Source organism: Mus musculus, chromosome 8, assembly GCF_000001635.26.
Source record: "Mus musculus strain C57BL/6J chromosome 8, GRCm38.p6 C57BL/6J".
Classification (NCBI taxonomy): Eukaryota; Metazoa; Chordata; class Mammalia; order Rodentia; family Muridae; genus Mus; species Mus musculus.
The window spans coordinates 45,280,518-45,294,412 of record NC_000074.6 but is presented as its reverse complement, the minus strand read 5'-3'; the positions used below and the strand labels follow the sequence as shown (position 1 = coordinate 45,294,412).

The 13,895-nt window shown below is 40.6% G+C and overlaps 1 protein-coding gene and 1 long non-coding RNA gene across 4 annotated transcripts in view; one reads left to right on the top strand and one right to left on the bottom strand.

Annotated features, from left to right (window-relative positions):
* Window positions 1–13,895, bottom strand: part of Gm30504 — a 233,251-nt gene that overhangs the window by 49,324 nt on the left and 170,032 nt on the right. The window lies entirely within an intron of this gene.
* The window catches only part of Klkb1 (kallikrein B, plasma 1), a 28,148-nt gene that overhangs the window by 423 nt on the left and 13,830 nt on the right, over window positions 1–13,895 (top strand). The window contains exons 2-6 of the mRNA NM_008455.3: window positions 281–339; window positions 5,231–5,393; window positions 7,381–7,487; window positions 11,043–11,202; window positions 11,577–11,686. Of these exons, the coding sequence (NP_032481.2) occupies window positions 282–339; window positions 5,231–5,393; window positions 7,381–7,487; window positions 11,043–11,202; window positions 11,577–11,686 (598 nt within the window). The 5' untranslated portion in view covers window position 281. The remainder of the gene's footprint in view (window positions 1–280; window positions 340–5,230; window positions 5,394–7,380; window positions 7,488–11,042; window positions 11,203–11,576; window positions 11,687–13,895) is intronic.

Below are 13,895 nucleotides of genomic sequence, written 5' to 3'. Positions count from 1 at the left end.
AGAAATAAATCTTCAAAATTAACAATAAATACACTAATACACACTGATAGTAATCTAGAGGTCTCAATTTGGATCTTGGGAAGCATGATAAATATTTTAATTTTCTATATACAAAATATCCCACAGCCAAATCTTCCTTCTCCTGGTGATTATGTGCTGTGATTTGCAACTTAGACATTTATCAAAAAGGTGAAGTCTACATGAAGTTAAATTGTCTATTAAATACATGGTAAACATGATCTCAACCTAGTAGTTATATGTATATTTTTTTCTTTCAAAGGATGATTTTATTCAACCGAGTGGGTTATTTTGTTTCCTTGTTTGCTACCGTCTCCTGTGGTAAGTATTAGTTTAAGGAGTTCAAATTAATAGTGTGTGAGAGAGGAATGGTCTTGCAATCTATACCACTCCTGGAGGAAGCCTTTAACTGTACAGCTTTGGGGGACAAGGCAGCTGTTGATACTCCAAGGCAAGAACTTAGATACATTACCCCAAACACAGATGAACAGGGGGAGGAACTTAGAGACATCACTGCACCTGTTAGCAGAAATATCTGTTTTGAGTTTACTCTTTAACAGAGCCTCTCCCACCCCCGCAGAGTTGTTTGTCTTTATAATATCAGCCTTCTAAATAAAAACTCTACCTGAAAATTGGAAATAATATCAGATATTGCATAATGATTTGAGTCTAATCCAGGTATCTGATTAGTATATAGTATTTTTAATATAAGACATACAGAGCCATTTCTAAACTGAAAGTACCTGCTTTGGGTTTCACAAGTATAGTATCCCTTTGGCAGTCTGGAGGGACAGCTTTCAACACTCGATGTCAGTGCTCTTTCCCTGTTTATTCCTTTGCTTTTCAGGATATGAGCATGGATGGCCCTGAACAGCCCCTCTCAACAGTCATTATAGAGGGAGATTTCCCTGGGTATAACATGTCAGGTGTATTCTGAGTCAAAGCTGACTTAGATATAGCCACACGCAAGGATTGTTTTCTTCTTCTTTTTTTTTTTTTTTTTTTTTTTTTGGTTTTTTGGTTTTTTGGTTTTTCAAGACAGGGTTTCTCTGTGTAGCCCTGGCTGTCCTGGAACTCACTCTGTAGACCAGGCTGGCCTCGAACTCAGAAATCCACCTGCCTCTACCTCCTGAGTGCTGGGATTAAAGGCGTGTGCCACCACGCCTGGCAAGGATTGTTTTCTTGACTTTCAAGTATATGGCAAAGATAGGCTTGTCCTTGTAAGTAGAAGTCATTTCTCTAGGTAAGCTCTTTTTTCCCATCCCTCTCTGCTCCCTACATCTGGCCCATCATCTGTAACTGCTCTCCTGTACCATAACTACTGCCATGTTCAAACCAACTAAACACGAATAGTGATAACCAGAGATGCTATGGGCCATGGCTATAAAATTCATAATCATGACAGGAAAATGAGACATGGGAATACATATAATACTTGAAAACAAATACTTTATATAATCCTAAAGTACAAAATAATGATCGCCAATTTTTTCTTTAGTCTTTCATATTTTTCCGCATGAATCTATCTGTTGTATAAAGTGTTATTCATGAATAATAATTTTAATTAAAAATTATGAACACTAATGAAAAATAATTTTAACTTACCTTTGGTATTTATAGCTAATGTTAATGCAAATGAACATTTATGTTATTTGTTCTTCTTCATGGATATTTTGTAAGTATGGACATTCTCTGCACATATCCAATTATTTCTATAGATTAAATTTTTGGAAATAAAGATTTTAGATAGAGGAGTATGAATACCTTTGAAGGCTTTATAGCATGCATTATGGTATTAGCTTCTAGACAGGCATTCTCTGTTTGGTTTTCCCCACAAGCATGTGGAAGTGAATTAACAATACAATCTCTTAGAAATGAGATGTCAATATTAAATACGTTTTATGTTAAAAAATAAAATTTACAGGTTCACAACACTGGTTTAAACAGCTAGGTTAACAAAGATTAAATTTGAAACAATCAATATTTGTGCGCTGGCTTTGATCACAAATGAAAGAAAATCAAGCAGTACAGCTTTAATATAAATGAGTTTAAGAGTTCAGAAATCCATGTGCCCAGTGAATGGCTTCTGGAGTACTTAGACACTGCCCAATGATGGCACCCGCACATAGTGTGTCTGCATTGCTTTACTGCATTGTACGCTGCTGCCTTCATCTCAGGATGCACAATAGCAAGGCAGGACCAGCAGCCCAAGTCGCCTTGGAAACAAAAGTAAATCGGAGCCTTTTCCTAAGTCTGAGAACAAGCCTGTTACAGACTAGCTCTGGTCAGGTCATTGTACCAGCTCTGTGTGCAGTTCTGGCTCTGGTCTGATTGGCTGGAGCATCAACAGCAGAAGCATCACCTCCAGCAACATATGGACCACCACTTGTAGATGGTTCCTCAGGAGGAAATCTGGATGCCAATTCAGCAAGGTGGCTCTATGCCAGGCTACAAAGTAACAGATGCCTATTGGAGCTCACTGTTCTAAGTGGGCAGGCATGGTGCAGGAGGAGCTGAGAGTTCTACATCTTCATCAAAAGGCTGCTAGCAGAATACTGAGTTCCAGGCAGATAGGATGAGGGTCTTATAGGCCACACCCACAGTGACACACCTACTCCTACAAGCACACCTACTCCCACAGGGCCACACCTTCTAATAGTGTCACTCCCTGAGATGAACACATACAAACCATCACAGTGCCCATTTGCTGCAAAGAGAGGCTTCGTTGATGTGGGACAGTCACTACAGTTATCTAGGGAAGGTGGTCATCTCACTGTTAGCAGCTTTCATATACTTACAGTTATTTACACTCCTTTGGTAAATTATCTTTTCATATCTGACATTGAATGTTTAAAACATTTTAGCATTTATCTATTTTTGTATCTATGTCTGCACACGCATGTGCACATATACACATGTGCTGTGGAGCACGTGTGGAGATGAAGGGGCATCTTGTGGAGGTCAAGAGGTCAATTTGAAAACTGAAGGGCCTCATTACAGGTTGTTTAGGTTAAATAAACTCTGTACAAATAATGCTGTTGTTATAATCATTACCACCACCTTCGTTATCATTGCTGCCGTTATCATTGCAACTGAGGAGGATAAGCAGTCCCACAGTTAGAATGTGTCTAGTCACTCTTTTTCATTGCCTGAGTCACATGTTAGTTTACCAACATTCAATTGCAGGATAGAAACTTCCAGGCTATCAGCGGATCACAGTTTGTGTTTGTGTTTGTGTACGTCTCTGTGCAATGGGATGGCAAGGGAGCCTCTGCTTGATAATTATGAGATGCTAACCACATAAAAAAACAAGTCTCTTTATAGCTATCCTCACCACTGGGCCTACTATTCAGTGCATTGTGCAAATGGGACACCTTAGGGTATACACTTGGGAACATATATTCCTAGGAGAATTTACCCAGGAATATCTGTTCTTTCCAAATATAAACCTGACTTAAGAGGTAGGCATGGTGACACCTCTCTGATAAGAAGAAAAACAATATTGCTAGGTTGGTTCATCCAAACTTGTCTCAGTGGCAGGATCCCCATATAGATAGAACATAGAAACTCTTACCTCTTTAGTGCTTATTAAAAGACATGTTGTCTAGACAACCATTCCTTGAAAAGTAAGGACAATGTGGGCAATGTTGCCACTGGAGTATTCCATAATTAATGAAAACCTGACTGGTGAAAACAGACAGGCTGCCTAAGGTGGAAAGCTAAGTACAAAGATTTGAACGGAATCTTTTCAGGGAGATCCCAGTTCTTCAATGGATTTAAAGAGCTGCTCTCTAATGATATGTGGGGTGCAGGATACCCACATGATGGAGTCAGCAGAAGCGATGTATCTCAGTTTATTTTCAAGTTAGCTTACTTTAATTTTTTTTTTAATTTGAAAGGTATTAGCCTTTTTTTCTGATTTATTGAAAATATTCTTTTCTCATGCCATATATCCTGATTATATATTTTCCTTCCCTCTACTCCTCCAAGTTCCTCCCCAGCTCCCATCTTCTCCCCATCCACTCCCTTTCTGCCTCTCATTAGATAAGAACAAGGTTTCTAAGAGACAACACCTATACAGAACAACATAAAATATAATAAGATGAAGCAAAAACCACCACAGCAAAGTTGGACAAGGCAAGTCAACAGAAGGAGAAGAGCCCCCAAGAGAAGGGACAAGAGTCAGAGACCCATTCAGGAGTGCCATGAAAATTCTCAGGGGAAGGCTACAAAATATACGTAGAGGACCCTGTGCAGATCTGTGTAGGCCCTGGTGCTTCAGTCTCTGTTTGCTCACAGGAGCCTTACTTAGTTGGTTCAGAGGACCTTGTTTTCTTGGTGTCCTCTGGCCCCTCTAGCTCTGAGACTCCTTCTGTCTCCTCTTTCACAGGGATGGATCTCTCAGCTCTGAGAGGAAGGATTTGATGAAGACATACCACTCAGAGCTGTGTGTCCTAAGGACTCTGACTCTCCCCTCTCCGTTCTCCTCTCTCTACTCTTCTCCCTCTCTCTCCCCTCTTCTCTTTCTTCTCTCCTCTCTCATCTCTCCTCCCTCCCCTCCCCACTCTGTAAAATGTCTGAGTGTGGGTTTCTGCAAATACATTTTCTTTATCAAGAAATGAGCAACAGAAAAACAGTACCCAATACTTATTATTTTGCTTAAATAAGGCTGGCTAAACATCAACATGCAACATTGCATGTTAGAAAAAGGGGACAGACAGGATTGAGAGTCAGAAAGAGTAAGTTTATGTCCCAGGATATCTATTCACTGTGTGATATTAGCCACATTTGAACTCTGAGACTCAGTTATTGACTTCTTTCATGAAAAAAGGGGGAAAAGAGAGGTGCAACTAATGGTCCTGACCTCAAGTTGCCCTCCAAGTGTTGTCCTAAAAAGCATTTTGAAAAAAATGCTGTATTTTCATTTCTAAGGTGAGATGTTTTCACAGCATGTTAGACAGCAGGCAGAAAAAAATTATACTGTATTTTAGTAGATAATTTATGTAAAAATTATTATATAGGTAATAAAAGAGTCAACTTCTATGCATAAATGTTCATAAGATGACTTTAAATAGCATGCTGTATTGTTTGACAGTTGTCAGACCCGTGAAGTTGTAATGACTATTAGGATAAATAAAACAGGAATGTCAAAACAGATGCATTTCTATTAAAATGGTTACACTTTCCCCCAAAATCAACTTTTAAATCACAGGGTGTATGACTCAACTGTATAAAAATACCTTCTTCAGAGGTGGGGATCTAGCTGCCATCTACACCCCAGATGCCCAGTACTGTCAGAAGATGTGCACTTTTCACCCCAGGTGCCTGCTGTTCAGCTTTCTCGCCGTGACTCCACCCAAAGAGACAAATAAACGGTAAGATGTGATGGTTTGTCATTGCCAGGTTAGATGTTACTTAAACTGCTTCCAGTTATATGCCAAAATAGTGCCATGTTTCTCAGAGTGTTCAAAGACTCTTTGCATCAGAAGCTCCTAGGCTGGGTCTTTTCAATGCAGACCCAAAGTACTGAACCCAGAGACAGACTCTAAACAGCCACAACACTTGTTCACAGTGATAGGAGGTAGTGATGCTACAGCCAAGGCCTGAAGACAGAGCATGTGACAAGAAAGGGTCCTTCCTCACACTGCAATACTTAGCCTTTTTTCACTTTCAACATGTTATTCTGTCCCCACATGTACATCTGTTATGTATATAAATGTTATTAGCTGGGTTATGCATATGAGGGAGAACCTGAGGGTTTTTTTTCTTTCTGAGATTATATGGCTTCCCTTAATATTAAAAATACTAAGTCCATCCATTTTCCTACAATTTTTGTGATTTCATTTCTCTTCAGCGCATAATAGCATTGCATTACATATTTTCTGTTTTATTCATTTGTGTATTAATTAATTTATTATAAATGCTGCAAATAAAACAATCACAGAACCAAATTAACCAGACTCAGAGACTGTGCAACTCAGTGAACTTCTATCCAGTTACAGTAATTGTTTGAAAAGGAAGCCAGGGAATGTCACAATGCACTTGATACTTTCACTATCAAATTTATATTTTAATCATATATATTGCTTTCTAATAAATGGTGACAATTTCACCTGCATAGAGAAATATATTTAATTGCTTTACTAGCTACCATATTTATAGGGAGCAAAGTTGAGAAAGTATAAGCCAGGAATTTTGTTGATAATAAATTTGAGACCCAGTAGGCAAGTCTCAATAGTGCCTGCAGTGGACCAGTTTACACTTTTAGAATATGCATTTTCTCTCTCTCTCTCTCTCTCCCTCTCTCTCTCTCCCTCTCTCTCTCTCCCTCTCTCTCTCTCTCTCTCTCTCTCTCTCTCTCTGTGTGTGTGTGTGTGTGTGTGTGTGTGTGTATGTGTGTGTGTTTTATTAGGTGGTAATTTTGGCAAGAACAATTATTAAAAATATATTTGGAAATTTTACCTTAATTTTCTTTCATTTGATCAAGAGCCAAATGTAAATTTTTGCTTCTTTTTCCATACACATAACTTTCATCTTCAACTATGTGAATTTAAGAATTAGAATTTTAAAACTCATTCTCTGATCCCTACATGCTAATCTGTACCAAAAAAAACCCAAACAAACAAACAAACAAACAAAAAAACCCAGACCATATGTGAGATTTACATTTTTAAAAAAATTGAACCAGGTTCTAAGATTCTTATAAATAGCAACGTTAACATAGCGTTGATATTGAAGACAGAAAAAGCCTCCCATTACATGGACACTACCGGGAATCAATACACCAGATGAACATCACATGCAGACCTAACTCATAGCTGAGTCAGTTTTTTTAAAAGTAAATTAAAATCTTTATAACAATAATCACCATTTTAGAAAATGTGGATGTTTCAGACAGGAGAATCGTAAGTTTAAAGTCAGCTTGTGTAAGTTAACAAGATCCTTTGTCAAAGCAAACTAAGTAAAAGCTTGGGGTGGCATGGGGGGAGGAAAAGGCTGGTGATAATTATTAGGATTTGATTAGCATATTTGAAGCCCAGGCTCTCCTCCTCAGTACCACATAAACTAAGAACAAAACCAATGATCTTTTGGAAAGAGGAGCCAGCGACGTTCAGAATGAGAAAAGAATCATCAACCCTTCAGTGTGGTTGGCTCTCCGCACTTGCAGCGTAAACAGTAAGAAAAACAACGCTATAGAGAGCATGGACTTGTCGCAAGAACGTTCTCTTCAGCAAGTGACAAGGCCATGTTATTAGTTTCCTGACCCTGGGCTTTATTTATTAACATGTACAAAATACTGCATCATTTCTTAATGTGTGTTTGTTCAATTCCGCTTTTAAAATGTGTTTTTTTAAAAAACAGGTTTGGTTGCTTCATGAAAGAGAGCATTACAGGGACTTTGCCAAGAATACACCGGACAGGGGCCATTTCTGGTCATTCTTTAAAGCAGTGTGGCCATCAAATAAGTGGTAAGATGTGGATTTTTTTTCCCAACTAAATTTGAGTTAATAACACTCAAACTCAGAGTAGCTTTTGCTGCAAGTTTATACTATGATGGACTTTTAGACGAGACCACCAAGAAAGATAATAGAGCTGAGGCAGCATCATGGCTGTAAGAAGGGGGTACTTTCACCTTGATAATGTTCACATCTTTATCAGTTATAGTGCTCAGCCTTAACGGGCCTCTATTACCTATGGTATTCACACACAATGTAAGATTTGTGGGAAATGAATATGCACCCAGATAATAGGCCTTCCCTGTTTCCGCAACAGACTTTTTAGGTAAGACTCGGGGACATCTCATCCCAAAGTGGATTTTGGGGTAATTGGTGGTCACCCCCAGAACTGACTTTGCCCTCTCCATGTCAAAGAACAGCTGAAAATGTCTGGAGACAGTTTAGATTGTTAAAATTGGGGAAAATGGTACTTTACGGTAATGCTCAGAGTTGGTGCAGTCAGACTCAGCAGAAAACATTCTGGCCACCACGGGGCCATTGATAAGGGATTAAGACTGTGGTTCTCAGCCTTCCTAATGCTGCAGCTCTTTAATACAGATTCTCTTGTGGTGGAGGTTACCAGCTATACACTTTTCATCGCCACCTCATAACTGTAATTTTGCTACTCTAATAAATCATAGTTGTAAACATTTGTGTTTTCCAATGGTCTTAGGCGACCCCTGTGAAAGGGTCTTGCAACCCCTCCAAAATGGGTTGTGACCCACGGGTTGAGCAATGCCGGTTTAAGAAATCTTATTTTTGCCACTCGGTCCAGACTGAAAGACTGAGTTCTGTCCATCTTGCTAAGCGTAATATTTCTTACAAGGAATGTGAACGCTAGGATGTTAGAGCGCTTTCTCTGTGACTGCTGTTGCAACTGATGTCTTAGAACACACCATCTTAATTCTCAGACCATCTTAAAGGCTTAGGATAAAGAAGGCATTTTTATAAGATGACAGGGACTGTTAGAAAGTGAAAGTGCTAAAAAAGAATGAGGCGGTGAGTTCGATTATATTGCTTTGTTTTTACGTCCTTCATTCCGTAGGTTCAAATTTCAAATGTTCTCATTTTGCTCCAGTAATAATAACAGCCCTCTCACCACATAAACATTCAGTGTCTGCAGTTTAAATTTTAGGCAATGAATGAAGAATGACAATGGCTTAGCTATAAATCCATATATTTATATGTACATATATTTAACCTGAAGTGAACTACATCAAGATCAATCCATAAACTAACTTGCTGTATATTGCTTGATGAAGTGTCTAATTACTGTGACCAACGACAACATTTTAAAAAATAGAACTATTGTGACTTCCCCAAAGCTGCTTAGTTGTCTTTTTCTCCCCCTAACTTTGTAACTTTTTTCCAAATACTTTCAAGAAAGATCTTCAAGTTAAAAAGGGATCTCAAGGAGCCAGTTTTAGTAAAAACTATTGAGAGGTGGGCTTAAAGTGTACAGATAATCATTAAGAAAATATTTTATTTGTTTCTACCTTATCCCAACCCTCAGCTCATTTCTTTTCTTATCTGAAGCAAATTTAAAAGAACCTTATTTTTACAATTTACAGTTTCCTACCCTGTAAACTGCTGGGAGTTTAGGACCCCTACACCCTAACATAATGCTTTCCTTTTTTTTTATTGGATAGTTTCTTTATTTACATTTCAAATGTTATAACCTTTCCTGGTTCCCTCCCCCACCCCAAGTCCCCTATCCCATCCCCCTCTCTCTGCTTCTATTAGGCTACTCCCCCACCCACCCACCCACTCCCGCCTCCCCACCCAGGCATTCTCCTACACTGGGGCATCAAGCCTTCACAGGACCAAAGGCCTTTCCTCCCATTGATGCCTGACAAGGCCATCCTCTGCTATATATTCGGCTAGAGCCATGGGTCCCTCCATGTGTACTCTTTGGTTGGTGATTTAGTCCCTGGGAGCTCTGGGGGGTCTGGTTGGTTGATATTGTTGTTCTTCCTATGGGGTTGCAAACCCCTTCAGCTCCTTTCTATTAGTTTGTATATGCATAGTGTCTCCTGTGTTTAATTAATTTCACAATTTTTAGAAACTTATAGTTATGTACAATAGAATATTGTTTGTGCTAACACACACACACACACACACACACACACACACACTGCTTGCTTAACTAAGTATCTAATTAAAACAAAACGTAAGAGCTTAATTTGGCTTAATTTCTGTTAAAAGAATCAACTATTTTCAATATATAAGATAAATTCCAGTAAAAGGATGCTTAAATAGAATTGAAGAAACCTTTAAAAACTGGTGTGCTAGCACATGGCTATCATCTCAGTACCAGGGAAGCAGAGGCAAAGAACATTTTAAGTTCAAAGCCAGTCTGGTCTGAAATTCGAGATTGCCACATTCAGCATGGCTTGGGGGCTGGAAAACTGAGTAAGAACATTAAGGGAAGAAAGGACAGACACACAGACCCATGTGCAGGGAAGCTGGAATAGTGTGAGTTATGAGACTGAACCCCTAACCCCCAGAATGCTTGTTACATACACAGGGGAAGGGTTAAATAGTCTCAGAGGGCGGTCAGGCAATCTCTCCTCTTGGTCTATAATCATCTTGGAGTAGAAGGTGAAGTTGCTGGTCATTGTGCACACTGGTCAATTGCTCCTAAACACTACTGCTGAGACCCAGGGATATCTCTGCCCTTTTCCCATGGGTCTGAGCCACTGATCCTTCACATGTGGTCCTCAGACTACAGACCACAGACTTCACCTGCTCCTTTCACATTTACTGGGGTTTCCCATGGTTACCACAGGAGTTCCAAACCAGCCAGGCTAGAAAGGACAAGGAAGGATGCAGTGGCTGCGGTGGTGGCCAGTGGTGGTGGTGGTGGTGGTCATAGAACTTAAGAGAGGTTTAAAGCAAGAAGGGAAATGATTTCACTGTGCGTATAAATAAATTGAGACAGTCTGTTAAAAGATTTGACACAGGCATCAGTGTTGTGACTAATAGTCACAAATAGCAATCAGACCTGAATAGGCGAAGGAAGAGAAACTGATGCAGATCATGATTTTGTTTTGTTTTGTTTTTTTGGTTGTTTGCATTGTTGGTGGTGGTTGTTGGTTTGGGTTTTTTTTTTTGCGTATTTGTTTTTTGTTTTGTTTTTGACCCAGAAGTCAAAGGTTCGCCGTTTGTCAAATACTTTGTGTCTCTGGCACACACTATCAGGACCCCTGTTGCTGTTGCCTTCCTTGCTTATCAGTGCCTCTGCTAGCTTCCATGTGGAAGTGCATTGTTTTGTATTGTTGCATACTCGTTGCAGTTTAAGAGGCAAAATAACCTGTTTTTAATGCTGGGGCCAGGTAAACACACCCGAGGTGAGCTAATGTCCAGCAGTGTTTGATAATTTAGACATGCAAAAAACATTTTAATTCCTGTACTTACCAGGGAAGTCACCAAAATGGGATACCAACCTTCAAAAATGACTCTGAGGGAAGAGCAGTTTATTTGTGTCTAAAAAGAAGTTTGGTCGAACGTCTCTGTGTTTCCTTTCAGCTTGCCACCGAGACATATACAAAGGACTTGATATGAGAGGGTCCAACTTTAATATCTCTAAGACCGACAATATTGAAGAATGCCAGAAACTGTGCACAAATAATTTTCACTGCCAATTTTTCACATATGCTACAAGTGCATTTTACAGACCAGAGTACCGGTGAGTGAGGCACAGATCCGAGAGGACACTCCAGGGATGTGTTAGCATGAAAAAAAAAATCTTCCCTCCAGTCAAGGTGCAAGGGGCATGCAATCCCCAGCCCTGCCCCTATTTTATTCCTTATTTACATAGTTAATTTCAATGTAATTTCCTCCTAAAGGTAGCAAACTCCCTGTAGTCAACTGATAGGCTGTGTATGGGCATAGTGTCAGACAATGGTGTCTGCCACTCCATTCGCAGAAGGGAAAAGCATCTGTTGATTGATGTTGCCCAACTGTGCCCCTCTGTGGTTATCAATTCGATAACGAATATTATCCGCACGTCTTTGTGCGCCCCAACAAAGGAAGCATAACAACATCTTTTGTGACATCCAGGAAGAAGTGCCTGCTGAAGCACAGTGCAAGCGGAACACCCACCAGCATAAAGTCAGCGGACAACCTGGTGTCTGGATTCTCACTGAAGTCCTGTGCGCTTTCGGAGATAGGTAACTAGATGACGATTATTCCACTGTGATTGCGATGCCCTAAACAAGAGTGCCAAGAAATACCCACGTGCCATTCCCAGGGACCTGGGGAATATGATGCCTTTTTATAGATGTGATTGCATGGAAATACTTGGCAATCGGAATGATGTTGGGTTACCAGAATATGCCCCTGCCCAGGCTCAAGGGTTCTTATATGATAAAGAGAGAAACAGAGGGGTCAGTGTCAGAGTAGAAAGACTTGAATGGTCTATATTGCTGCCTTTAAAGATGGAAGAAGAGTCCAAAAGCAAAGGGTAGCAGAAATTAAAAAGGGCACAGAACAGGTCTCCCTGTTAATTATATAAATATATTATATTTATCTTCCAAAGGACTATAAAGGCAGAAACCACAACATGATAATTTTGGGAAGCCAAATTCACTCATATCCTATTTGGGTGTGGGCAAGGCTTGATTTTGCAATATACATCCAGCAGGTGCCTCAGTCGTCCAAGCAAGCAAGCGTTTCACACAAAATCGGAACTTAGCAACTAGCCTGTTAAATCTTTGCCCCGTTACCTTGCAAGAATAGCTGAGGCCGTGGCATATTTTGTAACACTCAGGCAATTTTATTTTTTGCCCAGCTGTACCAGGAAGTGGTCCATCAATGGACAGGGTACATTCAATGTAAGAACAACTTCTTCATGGCTTATATGAGCTTAAAGGAACATTTTGTTTTTACAAGCCGAGCAGAGTAAACGTATCCTCTAATTATATTGTTCCCAATCATCGGACCTTATGCTGTGCTGTAGCGTGGTAGAAAATCACAGGTCAATGTGCATGTGTGGAAGATACAGAGAACAAACAGAGGCCTTGGTTTAGAGCAACCTGCCCTTGTGGGGTAACTGACCTAGTCCAGTGAGAGCAGGAACAGGTATTACCCAATTCACGTGGAATGCAACTTCACGACTTTGCACTAGGCCATACTGCCACCTTGGGAAGCAAGCGTCACCAGGATTTTTGCTGCGGGCAAAGCACACTCCAGCCAGAACAGCACACTGCTGCAAGGGTGTTTTAAACACAGGTTTAAAGACAAGGTTTTTTTTTGTTTTGTTTTTGTTTTTTTTTTTGTTTTTGTTTTTTTTCTGCCTCAAGTGCTGTCCACAGTCTCAACAAGTGAGGTCTGCTAGCATTCTGTCTAAACTCCACCCCCACAGTTACCTGGCAACAGCCAGGTAGGCTCCTTCCTCTCTTACCCTCTTGGGCTCTCCCCTACTCTCCCCCCCTCCCTACTCCCTTCCCTCCTCTCTCCACATGCTCATGGCTAGACTCTACTTCTCTACTCTCTTCTTCTCTCTGCCTTTCTCTGCCTCTACTACTCTCTTAACTCTCCCCCCCCCCCATGCCCTGAATAAACTCTATTCTATTCTATACCTTCTATACCTTCGTGTAGCTGGTCCCCAGGGGGAAAGGCTGCCTTGGCATGGACCTGCAGAGATATCCCCTTCCCCCACACTTCACCATACCCCCATAGAACATATCTTAATATCTCTATATCTTTTTTATAATCACAACATTGGTTAAAGGCTTGTTTTCAGAGTTTAGGCATGGACTTTGAAAGCTTTGGAGATAATCATAGTTGCCCTGTTAATGGATCAATACTATTTACAATTCTAATTAAAAGGACTCCTCTTTTCCTGTTGTAGGTTTGGCATTTGCCCTGATCTGTATTTTCATCTTAGGAGGCAGATGTCATGTCCCATAATCACCAGGATCCATTGCTTCTCCCCACCTTCCCCTCTCTCTTTTTCCCCTCCTATCCCTCCTCCTTTGTACCCCGTCTCCTTCTCCCTCTCCTTCCCCTCCCTCTCTCCCCCTCCTCCTCTCTTCCTCCCCCTTTCCCCCTTCCCCTCTCTCTTCCTCCCCCTTTCCCTCTCTCCGTCCCCTCCTCCTCCCCCTCCGTCTCTCTTTTGTCTTTCTCCCTCCTTTCTTCCTTCTTCCTCTTTCTGTAGACACATGCTCTCAAGGAAAGGGCTGGAAACACTAGGCAAAACAGGAGTCAGGTCTGATAAACTTAAGCCCTGTGAGCAGAATTTTCCAGGGAGCTTCTTGACAAACCGAGTGATGATTGTTGTCTGGGAACGAGGGACAGTGGCTTTGGAGGTGCTCCAACCATTCTGACATGTTGATTTTCAGCACATCCATGGGGCTGTTTTCCAGGTCTCTATGGATC